The sequence below is a fragment of the Ambystoma mexicanum genome, chromosome 1p (genome assembly GCF_040938575.1).
Source record: "Ambystoma mexicanum isolate Mex_15411 chromosome 1p, UKY_AmexF1_1, whole genome shotgun sequence".
In the NCBI taxonomy this organism is placed as follows: domain Eukaryota; kingdom Metazoa; phylum Chordata; class Amphibia; order Caudata; family Ambystomatidae; genus Ambystoma; species Ambystoma mexicanum.
In genome coordinates, this window is record NC_090921.1 from 811,069,406 (window position 1) to 811,087,229 (window position 17,824).

The following is a 17,824-nucleotide window of genomic DNA, read 5'->3' on the forward strand; positions in this document are numbered from 1 at the left end:
CCCCAAGGATTATTTGGAACTGTGTGGCCTTGAATGTGAAGAAGCTAATCTTGAGACTTTTTGTGGAGCTTTCTTGCACTTGGGAAAAGGAAGCGGAAAAAAAGCTGAGAGCTGGAAGAAGTTCAGACTTTGAGTTGAACAATGTTGTGAGGGCAACAATAGGTTTTGGACACAGACAGACTTTTAACTTCAACACTCTGACTCTGACTTTCCTTAGTTTTGTTCAGGTAGGGAAATCCCACCTTAGTATAAGGCAAGTTAGGCCTTCAACCATCCTGACATTTAAGTTAATAAATACCTTTTGTTTGAACTTTAAGTTTGTTGTATATGACTTGCTTCATGATGCCTTCACTCTTGTTGGCATATACTTCCGACATTCTCCTGTCTGGCTCTTGGCCATGTGTCTTCATCCTCTGCGACTTTTTTCACCATAACCACTCCACTTCTCTGGCCGTCTTCTACTGCTTGGACCCACGGGATCACGTGGTCATAGTGATTGAAGAAAAACTGCTTTTCTCCCTAACTTTATGTGGCAAAAGTTACTGCTTCATCACACATACCCTCTTTCAACTCCAAGATAAAAAAAAAAACAATAAAATCAGTGTTTTGATGAAGCCTGCCGGTACGATGCTGAACCACAAAAACAAATGAAGATAATACAAAAAACTATTGGATGACTTGAGCATTTCAATCCTTAACCCTGGCAAGACATGCAACTTTTACATGGCCAGTTATCAGAGTAAATGTTCCGATAGAAAGAATCTCTCAGCGCTTCCCACCACTTAACTGGCAGACGCTCACAAACAATTATTGGACATTTCATTTCCCTTGGAAATCGTTTTCTGCTGAAGTATGACCTTCTCTTCCAGGCTAGGTTCTGAAGATACAACTGTTCTAAAAAGACTAGGGAAGTGTTGGGCTGCAACATAAAAAGTTTGGTAAAAATATGGGGAAATCAAAAATGAGGCAGTGCAGAAAGTTTTAGGAATTGAAAAGCCTTTCTGGCCTGATCTGCCTATCTCGGATCGTTCAGGTGATTATTGGACAGCGTACCAGTCAATATGGTAGCTCTGGGAAATAATTGAGATATACTTCAAAGATAATAACCTAGAAGGTTCATGATCCCTTCTTGTCGGGAAGTTTAATTGACCGGTTTGGACCTTAGGGTTTTCTGACCACATTGCCTTCATAGTAGCCTAAGTATTTCACAGTATTTATGGGTGTATTTAGCAGGACCGGCTGTTAACCCTGCACCTCTTGGTGCTGTATTTGCAGAGCAAAGATGAAACATATGATCAACCCATAAATTCATATACATATGAATATCATCCAAATAGACACATTAATGTTTTTGTTGTTGGATGAGGGGGAGATCTGTCAGTCACTTACAGGTGGCTGGGGCCCAGTGTAGCTCAAACAGCAGAAGGCTGGCGAGGGACAGGCTCTGATTTGGAGCAAAGGCAGACTTCTCTTTATCAGTGAGATGGAGGGGATCTTACCAGAATCCCTTTGTAAAATTCAAGCTGGAGATGAAGGTTGATTTTTATAGACACTTGATAAACCTGTTTAGCAAGGATTAGGGTAAATGTCAAACTCCTATATGATGTTTAACTTCCAAAGTCAAAACTGACCCTCAATATTTTGTCAGGTTTAGGGACTAGTACAATTGCTAATTACCATTCACTGAACAGTCTATCAATTACTCCCATGTTCGTCTTATCACAACATTCAGTGTGGTCAGAAAACAATGTATGGTGTCCATTATCCTTCCAGATCGTCTTTTGCATCTGTGATATATGTTACCGGGGTGGGTTCTTCATGGTATTGTTCCTGCCAAATCTTTAACCTGTTCATATATATCTCTGGTCTTTCTATTGCCTACCATGCTTGTGAATTCAATAACTACATTTCCCAATGAGTAATGTTACTTTGTAGCAACCATTGCACTGAGCTAAAAGTTGATTGACTTTATCTGGTAGTAGGGCAAATATCAGAGCCCCTAATTAGACGATCCTTAGTTTAGTGTCTTTGTTGTAACTAACTGTCTGGTTGAACTGGGCTTCTGGAAGTTTCTCCCTGACTGATTGTTTTACTGCTCTCTTAAGTTATTCATGTGCTTCTTATGGTCTTCGTTTACTTAGCGTATGACTGAGTGCCTTATTGAAACCCTTGACAAGACCATCCGAGGATGAAATATTAACATCCAGAGTTTTAAAACATGTTTCGATAAGCTTTATTTTTGTGCGTGAACATTTTATTTTGATAGTAAATTGTTGTACTTATTTGCAATAGGCAAACAATCATTGAGTTCACATTTCTGTTATTATTTCCTGTAAAATTTTCAACCTTCTCAAACTGTGCATACATATTTGAAGAGTGAATTTCTGTTATTACTTCCTGTAACATGTTCAACCTTCTGAATCTGTACATCAATATATGAAGAGGGAAACAAATCAACAGGTAAGGCAAAATAAAGATATAAAAACACAACCTACAGAGCTGTATTGTTCCATTCCTGGGTATTCTTTGGGGGTTGCTTGGATTCCAGTCTCATCGTCACAAAGCATTCTCTGCCCAAAACATGACAGTTGACTCCCAGCCATTTTAAAATCACATACATTTTCATCCTCCCCATCCCTTTTCCAAAGGCCTTCAAACGATCAAGAGTTTTTTTCCATAAAGTGGGCCTAAAAAGTAATCTTCTAGATCTTTGACATATTCTATTTAACCAGGAACAAGTTAGGAAATACTTCAGGAAACCATTGTGTGAGAACTGTGAGAAACCCAACAATATTCTCCGGCCTACTCCCTCAGGATTTTCCATTCAGGTGGCATGGTAAGGGCCATCGCTTTTGGATCCCAACTATGGGGCTGGACTAGCGAGGGAGAATCACCTGAGTGGAGGGTCATGAGGGATTCGGAGAATACCCATGTGCGAGACATGCTATTCCCCATTCCCAATAGTACCCCAACCCACTCTCCCTCAGCCTTCATGGGGTATTTTCAATCACACCTCATCTTGTCCTCCCCATTTCCAACAAACACTGAGACGAGGAAGACGCAACTAAGATCAATGAGGATTAGCCACAGGAAAGGTATTGGGAAGCAAGACAGGGCTTACTACTACAACCTACCACTAGGCTGTCCCACTAATAGTCAGGCAAGGTCAGGCACGTTATCCCAATTGTGCACATCAGACTCCACTTGACTCTTCCCTACACTATAAAAGGTGGAGTTCTGCCAGAAGCAGTGAGCGAGCTGGGTATGCCATCTGGACCAGAGAAGCCAAGGAGCAGAGAGAGGCAGGAGCTGAAGGCTTGAGGGGAATGATGTGCGGATATGCTGGCCCAGTGTATGTGAGGGTCTGTGGCATGGTGAGGGAGCCGTGTCTCCAGGGAGCCGGAGTGAGGCTGCCTGCATCCTACTGGCAGCGTTCAGTGTAGTGCTCATTCCCTTGGGACACGTGCCGGCCACAAGGGTATCTAAGGGGCAGATAGTGAGACCCAGACCTCAACCCTGCACATCCTGGAGGGACCACCTGTCAACACAACGGTGCCCAGTGAGTTTCGTGAAAGTTAATGAGAGAGAAGCTCGGGAGCGTGCGTGTGACTGCAGCGGAGCAGGAGAAAGGCACTGAAGCAAAGTGGCACGGAGCGAAAACAGATTGTGAAAAGGCATAACACATGAAAGCAAGTAGAAAGAGTGTAAAGCAGCATGAAAGAAACAAAGCTGAAAAGAAAGAGAAAGAGAGAGAGAGAGAGAGAGAAAGAGAGAGAGAGAAAGAGAGAGAGAGAAAGAGAGAGAGAGAGAGAGAGAGAGAGAGAGAGAGAGAGAGAAAACAAGCAGAAAGTCAGAAAGAAAGCGTGAAGGAAAATGTGCTAGGGGCACTGAAATAAGAGGAAAGTGAACTGTAAGAAATATAAGAGAAAGAAGGGTGCGAGTGACCAGGAGCAGGAAAGAGGATGCGAGGAACCCAAAGCAGGAAAGAGGGTGCGAGGGACCCGACAGATTGAAAATGTAATGTAAAAGCGAGAGGAAGTGAAAAGAGGATATGAGCGACCCAAAAGTGAAAACAATAAAGTTCGAGCAGCACAAGAAAGTGACAAGAATGTGCAAGAGTGCACAACCAAAGGAACAGAGAGTGCCAGTGGCACGATAAAGGAAAGAGAAAGGTGTAAGAGGCATGACAAGATAAAACACGTGTACACAAAAGAAAAGAAGGCGTGCAGGAGGCACAGTGAAGTGGAAAAGAACAGAGTGAAAGAGGCACAGAAGAGAAAAAGTGCCAGAAGAAATGTACAGCGAGCAAGGAGAGGGGTTGCAGGTCAGAGTGATCGTAATTGGGAGGAGCAAAGAGCCCAGCATTCTCGAAAGTCTCTGATACTACCACATGTAAGAACTGTACAGTGAAAGGTACATCCTGAATAGGAGAACTGTGTTTGTTTAAAGATGAAAGGGGCTTGAGCTTGGGGGAAGGGAACCCTGAGAAGCCTAACAAGAGTTGTGCAAGCGACAATGTTGAACTGTGTAAAGAGAGGCCTATAGTTGGGGAACCCTGAGAGGCCTCACCAGAACTGTGTATTTATTTCATTTTGGAACTGGAAAAGTCCAGGCTTGCGAAAGAGAACCACAAGAGACTCAACGATAATGTGAACTTTGTTGATTTGTTGCAAGAGCCCTGTGTGGAAGGTTCTAAGGGGCCCTTTTGAATTGAACTATCTTGCACTGGCAGAACTACTCCATTGGTAAGACTATCTGAAACCAGCTGTGGTTTACATCTCCTTTTCTTTGAACCACTATGTTTTCTTTTTAAAGTCTTCCTAATACATTTTTGTAAAGAGTGAGGGCAAGCATAGGTTTAAACACAAACAGATTATTGTTTTGGACTTTTAGGCATCAACAGCCTTTAGAAACATCAGTTAAGGGAGCCATCCCTTTAGGGTTAGGGCAAGTTAGGCATTCCACCAACCCAGGAACCTTAGTAAATAAAGGTTTTGAAATTAACATCGTTGAGTCTGTGTGTCTCTTGATACCATGCATGTCTCACCGAGCATTATGATCCTTTCCATAGCCGATACCTCCCAAATCTTTACCTACCAGTAAGCTATTATGGGTCATACAGGATCTTTTCACAACTGAGCTCGATTTTGGCTGGCTCTGTTTAGTAAATGTGTAATTAGAATCATGGAGGCCATTGCATCAAATATAAGCCTTCTTCATTTTTATTACCCAATAAAATCACTTTCGACTTCATTGATAATTGGACTCCTGTTACATCTTTAATTGACAACTTTTTCAAATATCTTTGTCTTTTGACATTTCCACCACATGTGATCCATGTCCCCAGTCGCCTCACACCCACTGCAGAAAGAAGGGGTTGAAGGAAACGCCATTTTAGGAATACTAACTAGTGTATTGTGCCATTGGTAACAACTTTTATAAGTCCTTCTTTTATGGTGGTACATTTGGAGGCCTTGTGTGTTCTCTCCCATAGCCGAGCCCATGACTCCTCAGAGATGGAAATATCTAGTTATGGAGTACTCTGAAGAATTTAGAAGGACTCAACCTTTTTTTTTTATCACCTCTCGTGAAATGAGACATAGGTTCAACAATGATATAGGAGTTGCTGGTTTTTCAATATTTCTTCATATCTTAGTATCAGGGGTCAGAGTACAGTCCAGCAACGGCCTGATTTGTGATGCCAGAAAATAACGCTTAATGTCTAGTACTCCTAATCCTCTTAATAACGGGTTTTCATCATAACTGTTTGTTGTGTTCTCAGGAGCTTTTCCCAAAGTCCAGATGTTTTTTTATGGCCAGTAGTTTTTTGATATAATCCATAACCCTCAACATGAAGGATGTCCCCTTATAAATCAGGATTAAAACCTGAGTAGCATATGAGATTAATACTTTCAGCATGTCGTATTTATTTTCATCCACTTGTTTGGGATTTTAAAGAGCTAATGATAACTTTGGCAATCCAATCAAAGGGCACTTGAATGAAAGAACATTTCAAAAGTGTAGGTTTAAGTATGCCTTTATTATTAATCTTTTGGCAGATTGGGCAAGTCTGACTTCAGCAAGTGATTGTGCTGCAAATCCCTCTCCAATATCAGATCATATAGGGGATAATCTACGCAAGGTTAGTCCCGCCCTGATTGTGATTTTTGTTTGTTTCTGTTGACATACCTCTGGTTGCAACTGTGCCTGTGTCAGGCCTGGCAGTACAACACAAAAAGGATGCCAGCTAAATATGTACCCACATTAGTAAGATGTTAACAAAAAGGCAAACATTTTTACTTGTTCCCACACTCCGCCTACACACTCAAAAACAGAGAGAGGGGACTGTATTGTCTTCTTGTTGTTAGTTATTTATTTTTGTGTCTTTTAAGCCTTAGCTCCCACGGATCAGCCGGACAATCTGTAGGCTATTAAAGTAGGACACACCCTACTAGATGCCTGGTGCTCTGAATCTGGGTGCGCTGTTTTAATATTTATATCTTTCTCTTCCAAATGCGTACACATAATGGAAGAGTGTGGTTAATGTATTACACCCTATAAAAGTTGATAGTTTATCTCTTATTATACCTCTGTTAGATAAGCAGCACACCTGCACGACCAAGGTGAGGTTCCTGGACGAGGCAGGGATAGCTAGAAATAGCTAGAATTTTGCACTATTCTTTCTGTCCTTCACCACAGCCTTGTTCCCCTTCTTTTTGTCCTTACCACTGAGGTTCCTCGTCTGGATCTTAACTGGCTATAACTAAATTACGATACAGATGTGTCTTGCCCAGTTTTTGTGTTAAACTGTGTATATAGTAAGGGCATCACCCTGGTAACTTACTTTTTGCCCCCATGTGTTTTGTTAAAAGCTGCACATTCTAGACCAATAAAACCTATTAAATGTGCACGTACTAACTCTATTACTTTCGCTGAAGTGGTTCAGGCACTACCAATTGGAGTCAATGTTGTCCTTTCCCCTTGAGATTAGGGTTTACTCTAAATAGCAGGCCTTATTGTTCAGTAAAAAAACTGTGTTTTTCTCTAGAAAAACCTCTTCATAGGTTTGTACATATACACAAGAGTGCTGTAACAAAGTGTAGACACTCTGTGCTTTTGCAAACTTTAATGGTATTTCCTCTTTCTCCAAGTCCTTTTCCGTTGCTTCCCATTTTAATGGAATCAATCACCAGTTATCAGTGCTGTGTCTCACCCAGATATTTAATCTCTTTCACAATTAGATATCTGTTAAGGAGGTTTTTGTACCACTGCTGGGGGCACTACAACCACTGACCTCAATGTGGCTAACATACCTGACAGGAAAGGGAAGCAAAACCCCTCTTAAGTGAAGATAACAGGGGAAGAGAGGCACGGCTCAACTCTCAGTTAGGGGTAACAGATTGACACAAAGGTACAATTAATCCACACGCATATCTCTAGAAAATACGCAGTGATATACTGAAAAATATATACTTTAAATCACATATATAACTATCAGGTCAAATAAATACTTAAATAATAATAGACCGTATTCAAAATAATCCCAGTATATAATAAAAACAGTAATGTCTATGAAAGGGCTCTCCTAACCCCACTGCGATAAGTAGGCACCCAACATAAATTAACAGGGGGTGGGGAGAACAAGGAAAGCACAACATGCATAACAACTTCGTACAGTGTCCTAAATACACAACCCATCCATGGTATATGTGGAAGCCCGACCTAACACAGATAGGTACGGGGTGGGAGAAAAAGGGAAACACCAACAACTTTACCCATGAGGAAAAATATTCTAAAAATCCATAAGGCCTATAACCATGATACACATTAATTTGGACCCCTTAGGATATATTAAAATTAATTCAAATGCCCTCACGACGATAAAACAACACCAGAGACGGAAGTATGCAATTTCAAAGCCAAAGTCTGCCAAGAATAACTAGAATTTATTTACATTATTCATTTATTTCAGGGAAAGTATTTACAATGTCATCCAGTTAAAAATACAGTCCCATTGGAGAAATACAGAGCATGACTTTAAAAATGATAAAAACTCAAAGCTAAATATGAAAAGTATGATTCTTGGCCCAGAGATCACTGAACCCTTTATGAATCCAGGAAAATGTCCAGGGGCAGGCAAGTACCCCAGAATCAATTTAAGGAAGTTCCAGATCAGGTTGAAAGTTCCATATAAAACAATGGGAGGAAAGGAAACAGGCCATACACTTTTGTGGAGGTAAGTCAGTTTAAACCCACAGGTGCAGATTCTGCGCAAACAACCTCAGGGAAGGTCAGAAGAGACCCCATCGAAAAGTTCCAGAGGTTGATAGATGGATCAGAAGCCCCAGGGGAGGAAGCAGCAGAGCATGAGGACCCTGTACTCCAATAGAAGTCTGTGGAAAGGTTAGTACAGACTCGCCTCTAAAGACTCTCAACCCCAGATCAGAGGGATGCATGAGGGTGAGTAGCTTGAATAATCACCCAACCCAGGACCCAAAGGTAGTTACTCAGATTGGCAGTTTTGGCTAAAACTCTCCAGCAGCACAAAACAACCCGTTAGGTACAGGGCTTCTTTCTTTCCACAGGTGCCGTTTCCAGTACTCAGTTCCCAATGGCTTGCAGACCGAGCCAGTGATGGTCCTAGAATCCCAAGAAAGGAAGGTCTTCCTACATCATCGAGCTTCAAGCCAGGAGTGGAACACTTGGTGAGCAAGACACCAGGAAGACATGGGAATCCACAAAGACAGCTCCCTGCGGCTCTGTAGACAAAACATGAAGGTAGAACAGCAGAAAATGATCCCAGGACAGAGAAACGTCAGGAGGCACCATCAGGCATCCAAAAATGTAGAAATGACAGCATGGTGAAGTCTCACAACCCGCTCGACACAAGCAGTGACCAACAGTCAAGCACAAGAGCCTGGCAGGAAATGGCGGGGTCCAGTGGTAAACGGACCAGAAAATAGTTCTGGGCTTGACCTAACAGATGTGGGGAGACAGCAAGAGTCTACAAGAAGCTTGGAGTGGACTTCCAGAGGCCTAAAAACCAAAAGCGGGATATGCCCAAGCCACAACCCTCTGCTAGTTTTGCCAAGTAAAGTCTTAAAAATCAACACCAATAGTGGAGAACGCTGGAAAACACCTTCAAGCAGGTCAGCCAATCTGCCACCTCCAAGTTCTGGAAGCGCAGCAGCAAGAGAAAGTGAGGCTGGGGCAGGTGGGAGCCTAAATAGCACCGAAAAAGGGAGCTGGCCAAAGGCCAGCCAGCCAATCACTAAAGAGGGCTGGGATCAAAGGGCCAGATAAGCCAACCATTCTTGTTGGTCACTGGAACTACCACTTAGCCAAAGCCACCCCCACAAGAAGTGAGAGGGAGAACCCTACATTGGCCTAAACCAAAAGCACACATGGTTTGAACAGCCATTTGAGGCCACCTCGTGGTCACCTAAATAAAGGAAAGCCCCATTCTACAAAATGACAGAGCTAGATTTAAAGAAAATGCACTAGTGCCCCAAATGGCCACCAATAAGGCACATTGGGCTACCAATGCAGTACAATGGCTTGCACCCTTAGTGAAGCCAAAACTAAAGTTTAGCTGCCATCAACTTACTCCCTACCTGTGTTGGTGGATAAAACCCAGGGCTATGCACCTTAGGAGCGACACGATACCATACACATTACGTAAGGTTAAAAATGATGATAATGGCAAAGGGACTTCAAGAGAGGTCCTTCTGGCTACCAAAAGAAGCCAATGATGCAAAAATCACAAGGGGAAAAAGGTAAAACTTCAAGATGCCCCAAAAAGTGGCCTTACAATCCCCAAAAATAGCAATTCTGACATAACAATATCCACTCTTCATGCAAATACTTTGGGCAGTCTGTCACCTAGTTGTATTTCCAAAAGAAGGCTGGTTAGAAAAACAGAATCAATCTCACATTTCTGTTGCAATCTTAATTAATTATGTTAGCTCAGATTTTGCCAAACCTTTTCAAAGTAAGGCCAGACCTGGGAGTAATTTGACGATAATACCTAAAAGGAAGTTCTATCTGCAAATGCGTTGACATGCGCATCGGTTCATGAAGTGTAAGCCTGTAGATGTATGCACTATACAAACATGCTCCAGCAGTTCCTTCATCAGCCCTGGCAGCTGTAGAAGCCTGAAGAGTTACAACAGTTTGAAGTGCAATCCTTTCTCTTGCGGTTTTTGGGCTTTGGATGGGTTTATAGTGATAATGTCGAAAAAAAATGTCGAAAACAATAATGTCGAAAACCTATACATATAATGAAGAGTCAGTTTTTAGAAAAAAAAATGTCAAAAAAAATGTCATTTAGCACTATCAATAAATACATAAGAGTCCCCCCAACCCCCCTCACCCAACACCCCCGTCACCCTCCCAAACCCCCATCACCCTCTCACCCCTCATACTCAACACATTTTAATTATATATTTATTTATTTATTCAATAAATAAATAAACAAGAAGAGTATCATTTACTAGGGGGGTCCCCCCAAACCCTCCTCACCCAACACCCCCCTGCCAGCCCCCCCACCCCCCCGCCCTCTCACCCCTCATACTCAACACATTTTAATTATATATATTTATTTATTTCTAAAAATTCGAAAAAATGTAGAAAAAATTCAACATTATTGGTTTTCGACATTATTTTTTTCGACATTTTTTTTTCGACATTTTGACTGTCGACATTATTGCATTCGACATTATCACTGACCACCCTTTGGATGTAATCCTTTCCTGCTGGGTCACGTCTTTGTTTCAGATCCCTCCGATTCCACTTATGAAACCATTTGCAGCGTTTTGCAAGTGATGACGTCACACTCAATTTAAGTATATAAAAAAGGTTTTACAATTTTCTTTGTACACAATTAGGTATGTTCAAGATGGACCTCTCGCTCTAGCCATCTCTCAAACTCTCCCTTTCTAACTTAAAGACCAGCATGTTGCGGTGCATCAGATAAAAAAAAAATTTAAAAAAAAAGAGTATGAGCATCAGCAAGACTCCCAGTACCTTCATATCCCCACTTTCACTACTAATATCCCCAATTTTGATCACTGTCGTTACATTCACAATGGTTTTAAAATAAGCATCAAGCTAAACTAAACAGGAATCTTTTTGACAGAAATATGGGATTGTTTGAGCTATGTAAGAACATCACTGTTCTAGAATGGTAGCAGAGCATGCATTTTTTCACACATCTGCTGTACTCTGAGAAACTCAATGAAACCCTACAATTTTTTCTAAAGATCCTGCCCGAGGGTGGAATGCAAAATAGGATTACAGAAAATTGCACAGAACATCTCCCTGAGACGTCTACCCTATAGTTGTGCAGTTGTGTGTCTTGCCCACTTTCATTCATTGGGTACTGTGAAGGGGCAATAAAAGTAAATATAACATGTGAACAATGCAGAACATAATTAAGAGTGAAATACGTGAGGAGTCTCAAACATACTTGAAGGGCGCTGGAGTGATCATTCTGGCAGGCTAGCTCCTGCTCCACCTCCGACACCTCCATCAAGTGCCGATCACTGACTAGCCGGGACAGCTCTCCCACCACAGTGACGTGCTTCGAGACTGTGCCGGACATCTTCTTAAATTGAGGATAATTCTCAACAAAGGCCTGAAACACAAAGAACAGAATGCAAAAAGGCCCAATCTGATAATCTCTGCTCTTAAAAGGTAAACCCAAAAACAGAATGTGCTCTAAAATTCCCAAAGAATTAAAACTATAATTGCAGACATTATTGGAAAAATTAGAAGACCTTCCTCTCCTAGACCCAGAAGGCCCTGGCAAAGGCGTTTGGTTTCAACCAGTCATTGTTTGATCGTGTGGCCCAACTGAGAACTGAGGAAAATCCCTCCTCTGCCATCCTCAATCCCAAATCTTTCTCTTTAACTTTGAGTTTGAGACCCTGCTTAGTTTCAGTCGGACCACTGTGTAACTTACCCCCGATAAAACACTGAATTTAAAAGAGGAAGACTTTAAACCATTCCAGTTTGGGTTAAAATAAAAGGGCTCTAAGGCATGTGAAAACGACACAGGCTTCATCATAAAGAAGTAGTGAAAACAAGCATTAATGTCAGCCCTTCCTAAAGTGGTAGCATCTTTTCTTAGCAGAGCAGGAACATCAATAACATGTTTTGGACAGTGGCGCTTAAACCGAAATTCCTACTAATGCGTAACCCACTACAATTAAAGATACTTGTGCTGATTAGCTTCTTGACTCTAACCCCTTTCATTTTCTATGCTTCTACATCAAAGCACCTACCTAAGGATGGAAGAACCAGTTTGGGACCAAAAGGGAATTATGTCCAAGCAGGACTCTGGAAAGGACTGCTCGCCTAGCAGGGTCCAAATGAAATCTTCTTCAAGGGTGCAAGACACCTTTTCTTAAAGGTAAAAGTTCACAGGTGATTGGACTAAATCTAGGCTGCTTTATGGCCTTCCAACATCACATCCAACGTGCTTTGTGCACTGCTACAGGAAGTGGAGTGGACGTGGAATAGAAAGAGAGCCAGAAAGAAACAAGATGGCAGAAGTTTCCAAAAAATTGTACAGATCTCACTCTGGCTACACTAACCCTCCCCCAGCACCCCATCTCAATAGAATCAAAGGCATTTAGATATGCAGCATCCGGGTGTGAAGCCTAGCCCTTAGTGAATGGGTCTGCCCTTTAATTTATGTTCCCAGGCCAGCTACCTGTGGAATGGCTGTCTCTGGGGAAAGGGTGCTACCTGCCCTTACAAAAAGGAACAAAGAGAGGCAACCCCCAAGACTTTAGTTATGCCAGTGGGCTGACACATGTACAATATCAATTTGATGTGCCTCTGGATCCCCAGAGTTAAGCAGTTTTTGGTTCATGGGTGCATATCCTAAATGCAGCCCCCTTTGTGGCAGAGACTTGGCAGTCACTGCCGACGTTAAGAGGGAACCTGTGACCTCTGAACCTGTTCTGTGTCACTGGTACAGAACGTGCTGCGAGTTAGGCTACTAATGCAGCTGGGTACAAATACACACTATGCTTTTGGAATGGAGCCTATGAAAGGAGAATCTGATCAGCAGATTTCCCTTTCAGGGATGGAAATACCTGCACCAGTGTATTACTTAATAAAAATTTAAAATTAGAAGTCGTGGATCCTACACCCTTGGCAAAGGCAATTCCTCACACACCCCTCAGCGAAAAAGGTTGAGACTCACCCTTCAAAGGGTCTGGCTCATCCTCAAGTCGCAAGTATCTACTGAAGCCAGCTGCATTAGAGTGCTTTGACCCAGGTTTGTATTGATGCCCATGTCCAAGCCCTGTAGGGATTTGGCCCAAAGCAACAGCTTGGGATTCTCATCCTGATTAGCCATAAGCCACCTCAGAGGTCTGTGGTCCGTTTGGACAGTAGAATGAGACCCAAATATGTAGGGCTTACAAGCCACCCACATTACCGCAAAAGCCTCCTTTTCAATTGTGGCCCTGTTGCGCTCTTTATTGGTCAATGGCCTACTAAAATATGCACAAGCTAGCTCTAAACCCTCAAAATGTAGCTGCGCTAACACTGCACCAATTCTGAACTCACAAGCATCTATCTGTATGATGAACTCTTGCTGCTGATCCAGGATCCTCATAACTGGGGCTTTGCACATCACATACTACCTGAGGCCCCCCCGGAATTTGTGAAGAAACTTACCAACACATCTACTGAGTACTTTGATAGGAATGGCTCTTCACTCTTGAGTCGCACAACCTTATGGGAGGGTTATAAGGCAGTATTAAGGTTGGTGGCTGCAATCACGCTGTGGAGACTGCCCACCAGGTCTACTTGTCCTCTAGGGCCTGAATATAGCATACTGGGAATAAGGCGGGGCAAATGCTTGCGTGGCGAGCGGTACCACCGAGCTACATCCAGACAGTGACGACAGCATCTAGTGCACGGCTCTCAGAAGACACTGATCAGCAAGTCAAATGCGTAATACTATAGGCACTTCTTCTGGCCACTCGAGGAACGGTTGTCCTTAAATCATATGGATCTCCTAGAATCGATTCTGTTACCCAAGATTACGTCTCAGCAAAGGGATTCCCATGACTCAGATATTACTGAAGAGGCAGTGGAGACAACAATAGCCTCACTACAGTCAGGTAAATCCACTGGACCTAATAGATTCCCAGTGGAATTATGGAAAAGGCTGAGCAACATAATTGCTAGAAGAAAAGAACAACATAATTGCTGACCTAATGCTCTCAATGCTTGTGGTGAGTAGGAAGGAGAGAGGTACTCCCCCCCGATTTACGAACTTCCAAGACAATCACAATATCAAGGAAAGACAAGCCACCTGATAAATGTGCCTTGTATATGCATATTTCGCTTAAAGGATAGTTCCGGGACTTTTTTTTATTGTCCCTACGGTTCGGCCATGTGTTTTTAAGCATAAATCGGTAGATCGTAGAAAACTTTCCTATGGACCTTACCCGACTTTTCGTCCATTAACGCACTCGAAATCAGCCGCCATTTTGTGATAATCCTATCATTTCCCCCCATCGCCCTGGCTCACCTGCGTTTAGGGCACTAAATCAAATCCCCCGCCCCTGAAACAGACTTTATCAAAACATTCATATTCCCCGCCTCTCTCTGTGACGTTTCTGTGCTGCGTAGGCAAACGCGCCCAGGCGTCTTCTACGCGACTCCACACAGAACCCGGAAACCAACACAGATCAGCTCACAACACAGCGCGCCACAATTCGGAATATGAAACTGTACTTTAAAATCAAACAGCGATACAGTACATTTGGTAAAGTACATTTATTGGACATAAAATGTTTAGAGAATATTCAGCGATTTGCATTTTTCTTTGCTCTCGATCCAAAATAGTTCGTCTTGAGGCAAGCGATGTTCGTGTGCAGTACACAGGGTGTTGGTTTACGATAAAATAAGCTCTTCGGTCGCACTGATAATCGCATGGCTGTTCCAACAACGAGGCACTAGGCCACCACAACGGTATGTATGTTGCATCTAGCCATTAGTACCGCGTAAGGGCATACTTGTACTTGGCGATCGTCCCATAAAATGGTCAGGGTGGTAACGTTGTTCACGCGAAGAAGCAACTGGCGGCTGTAAAAGCCGTCCGCCGGTGTCTGGTACTCATGACACAGACAATAATGAAGGATGTACCTGTTTTAAAAACATAAAAAATGAAATTAGTCTCACCATCAGATCTTTATTAAAATTATTCATTTTATATATTAGGTCGGGAAATTATTTCATAGCTAGGACAGTGCAACTGGGTATTATACGTCATTTCCAGTAACCCACCCCCTCTCCTCCGCCTTTTTCAGACCCGCCTGAGCGCCAGTGGACCACTTCGTCACTGACATGATATAATATGGCATTTGCAGGGCCAGCTGGTGGCGAGTGCAAGGTAAGTGCAGAACAAGTGCTGGGAAGGGGGGGCTGTAGGATACTGAGACAGTCCCCCAGTGCAGGGGTTGACAGGGAGGCAGTGCAGATGGAGAGTGGAAGGGCCCAGGACCGAGGTCGCAGACAGTGGACCAGTTGTAGCAGGGGAGAGGGAGAGAGAAAGCAGAAGCAAAGAGGAAGGTTTTGAGGTGCTTCCGTAAAAGTGCGCGGTACAAAACAATATGCCACATAGAACGAACAAGTACAACTTAACCCGTCTTTAAAGCTACTGTATAGTAATTAAATTGCGGTATAAACTCATCTAAAGAGTTACTTACATTATATTTGCATTTTCCATTGTGTCTGTGTGTAGGGCAGCCCCGAAATACCACTCCTTCTATGCCGACGTTATTTCTTCTAATGAACGAACATTAAATGGCTTTCGTTTCTGAAATTTTTTTCATTATCGTTTCTTACGTTATTGCACCACACCCCCAAAAAGAAGTCTTTCGGGATGGTCCCGGCCTGTCAAGGTCAAATAACAATAGAACCTTATACTGAGTCGTGGGCCATTCCGGCACCCGAGCAAAAAATCAAAGCAGCTGACCTTCACTTTGAACGAGCACACATTCCTAGTTAGCTACATTCAGTGTAAGGCCATCTCACAGGACTTGAAATTTACACTCCATCTTTGCATTTTGTCTGCGTGCTTTGCAGCCCCAGAGAACCATAAATACGGAGACTTTCTATATTTTTTGAAAAATGATTTATATTACTGTTTGGTTTAATTTAATGCGCAAATGAACAAGGTTGGAGACACACATTGCATGTACACTGAGCAATCACTTTTATTTACACAATACATAGCTACACATATTCAATGGGCCTGCGACATGAGGAGACTCGAGAGCAAAGTCACAGGTGACACCCGGGTGGTTCGCACTACTGCACGGTGAAGGGAGGGGCAAGGGTGTAGAGACACAGTGCATGTACAGACAATCAAATTACAATCATTTAAACCGTGATGTGTATTTCTCAATGAGCTCTGCTTTAGGTGGACATGGAACAGAGGCAATGTTGGGTGGCAATGCAGTTGTCCCCTGCACAGGTTCGTTCACAACTCCATGTATGTGCCTATCTAGGACATCAACAATAAGTCTCTCAATAAACTCATATTGCATATCCTCAAACACTGGTTTGATCACCCATTGTTTACTTCTTTTAGTGAAGGCCTTATTGTAGCGAAGCGTCCCTAAAGTTCCGGTCGTCCTACTTTGCTGACGGCCAACATTATGGTTATGTGCCAAGACCGCTAGAAGAGTCCGATTTATCATGCCCTCCATGCCAAAATGCAATCGTTTTGGCCTGTACTTTAGGCACATATTGTGGAACACTTCCAAATATCCTGTGTGGCAGAATTCCGTGAGTCCCCTCAAATCTCTTGTTATAGTTTTATCAAATACAATCTTTTCAATGGCTTTGTGAGTGGGTGATGAAGGAATCAACCACTTCTTCTTCCGTGCCTCCTCTGTGGACAAATGGCCATGTTCACAATTGTGGAAATGTTGGTTTGTGGTCCAGCGGTGAACGTTGCTACAGTGTAGCATTACTGACCGCCATTTTTCCAGTAGAATTTCCAACGACCCTTCACATGTTTTTGAGCTCCACCAAAGATGGTTGCTGATTGACTTGGACCACTGTGAAATACCTTGCATATCTTTTTTTTTACCTGCAGCCGACATTTTTTTATTGATTGTTTTTGCAAGATGCCATACGTCAAATTGGTGATTTATATTTTTGTACTCTTCTCTCATTGTCTTGGCAATTGAAACGTGTCTGTCCGTGGCTATCAGGTCGATCACCATTCCCCGCGATTGTAGTTCTTGCAATGATGCTACAAAGCCAACTTTCTCCATGGCCACTGAGGATGTACTTTGTGACACCTGCACGACCACCGAACTCACAATTTTCTTACTTTCCATGTCCTGAAAGTGGTAGGTGCAGTACTTGGCTGAAAATCCTGGGCTGTCGCACTGTCCATCACCGGCTAGCCTGAACCGTTTGCCCGCGAATGTACTTTCAATAGACATTTTTTCCATTCTCCAAGCTTCGCTAATGGCTGGAAATAGATAATCGGTTTGGTATTTGTAGAACTGAGTTTTCGCAATGAAATGGATTCCCACAAACTGAAAGAAATACTCTAACTTTTTAAAACTTGAACCACTAAAAAGTGCTGCCGCTGCACAAAGTAGATTGCCTGCTGGCAGTTGCCCCAGCATGGGTTGTGCAGACCATGAGAACGGATGATATTGTGTACAGGTGGCATGTATTTTAAGGTTAGTGCCTCGAATGGCACGAGTCACATTAATCAATGGCTCCCCACATACTTCCCCACCAACCGAATGCCCACATTTCATCATAACGATAA

At 42.7% G+C, this 17,824-nt stretch overlaps 1 protein-coding gene across 1 annotated transcript in view; it reads right to left on the reverse strand.

Moving 5' to 3' along the window:
- The window catches only part of VPS45 (vacuolar protein sorting 45 homolog), a 527,429-nt gene that overhangs the window by 297,521 nt on the left and 212,084 nt on the right, over window positions 1-17,824 (reverse strand). The window contains exon 10 of the mRNA XM_069652302.1: window positions 11,468-11,635. Within this exon, the coding sequence (XP_069508403.1) occupies window positions 11,468-11,635 (168 nt within the window). The remainder of the gene's footprint in view (window positions 1-11,467; window positions 11,636-17,824) is intronic.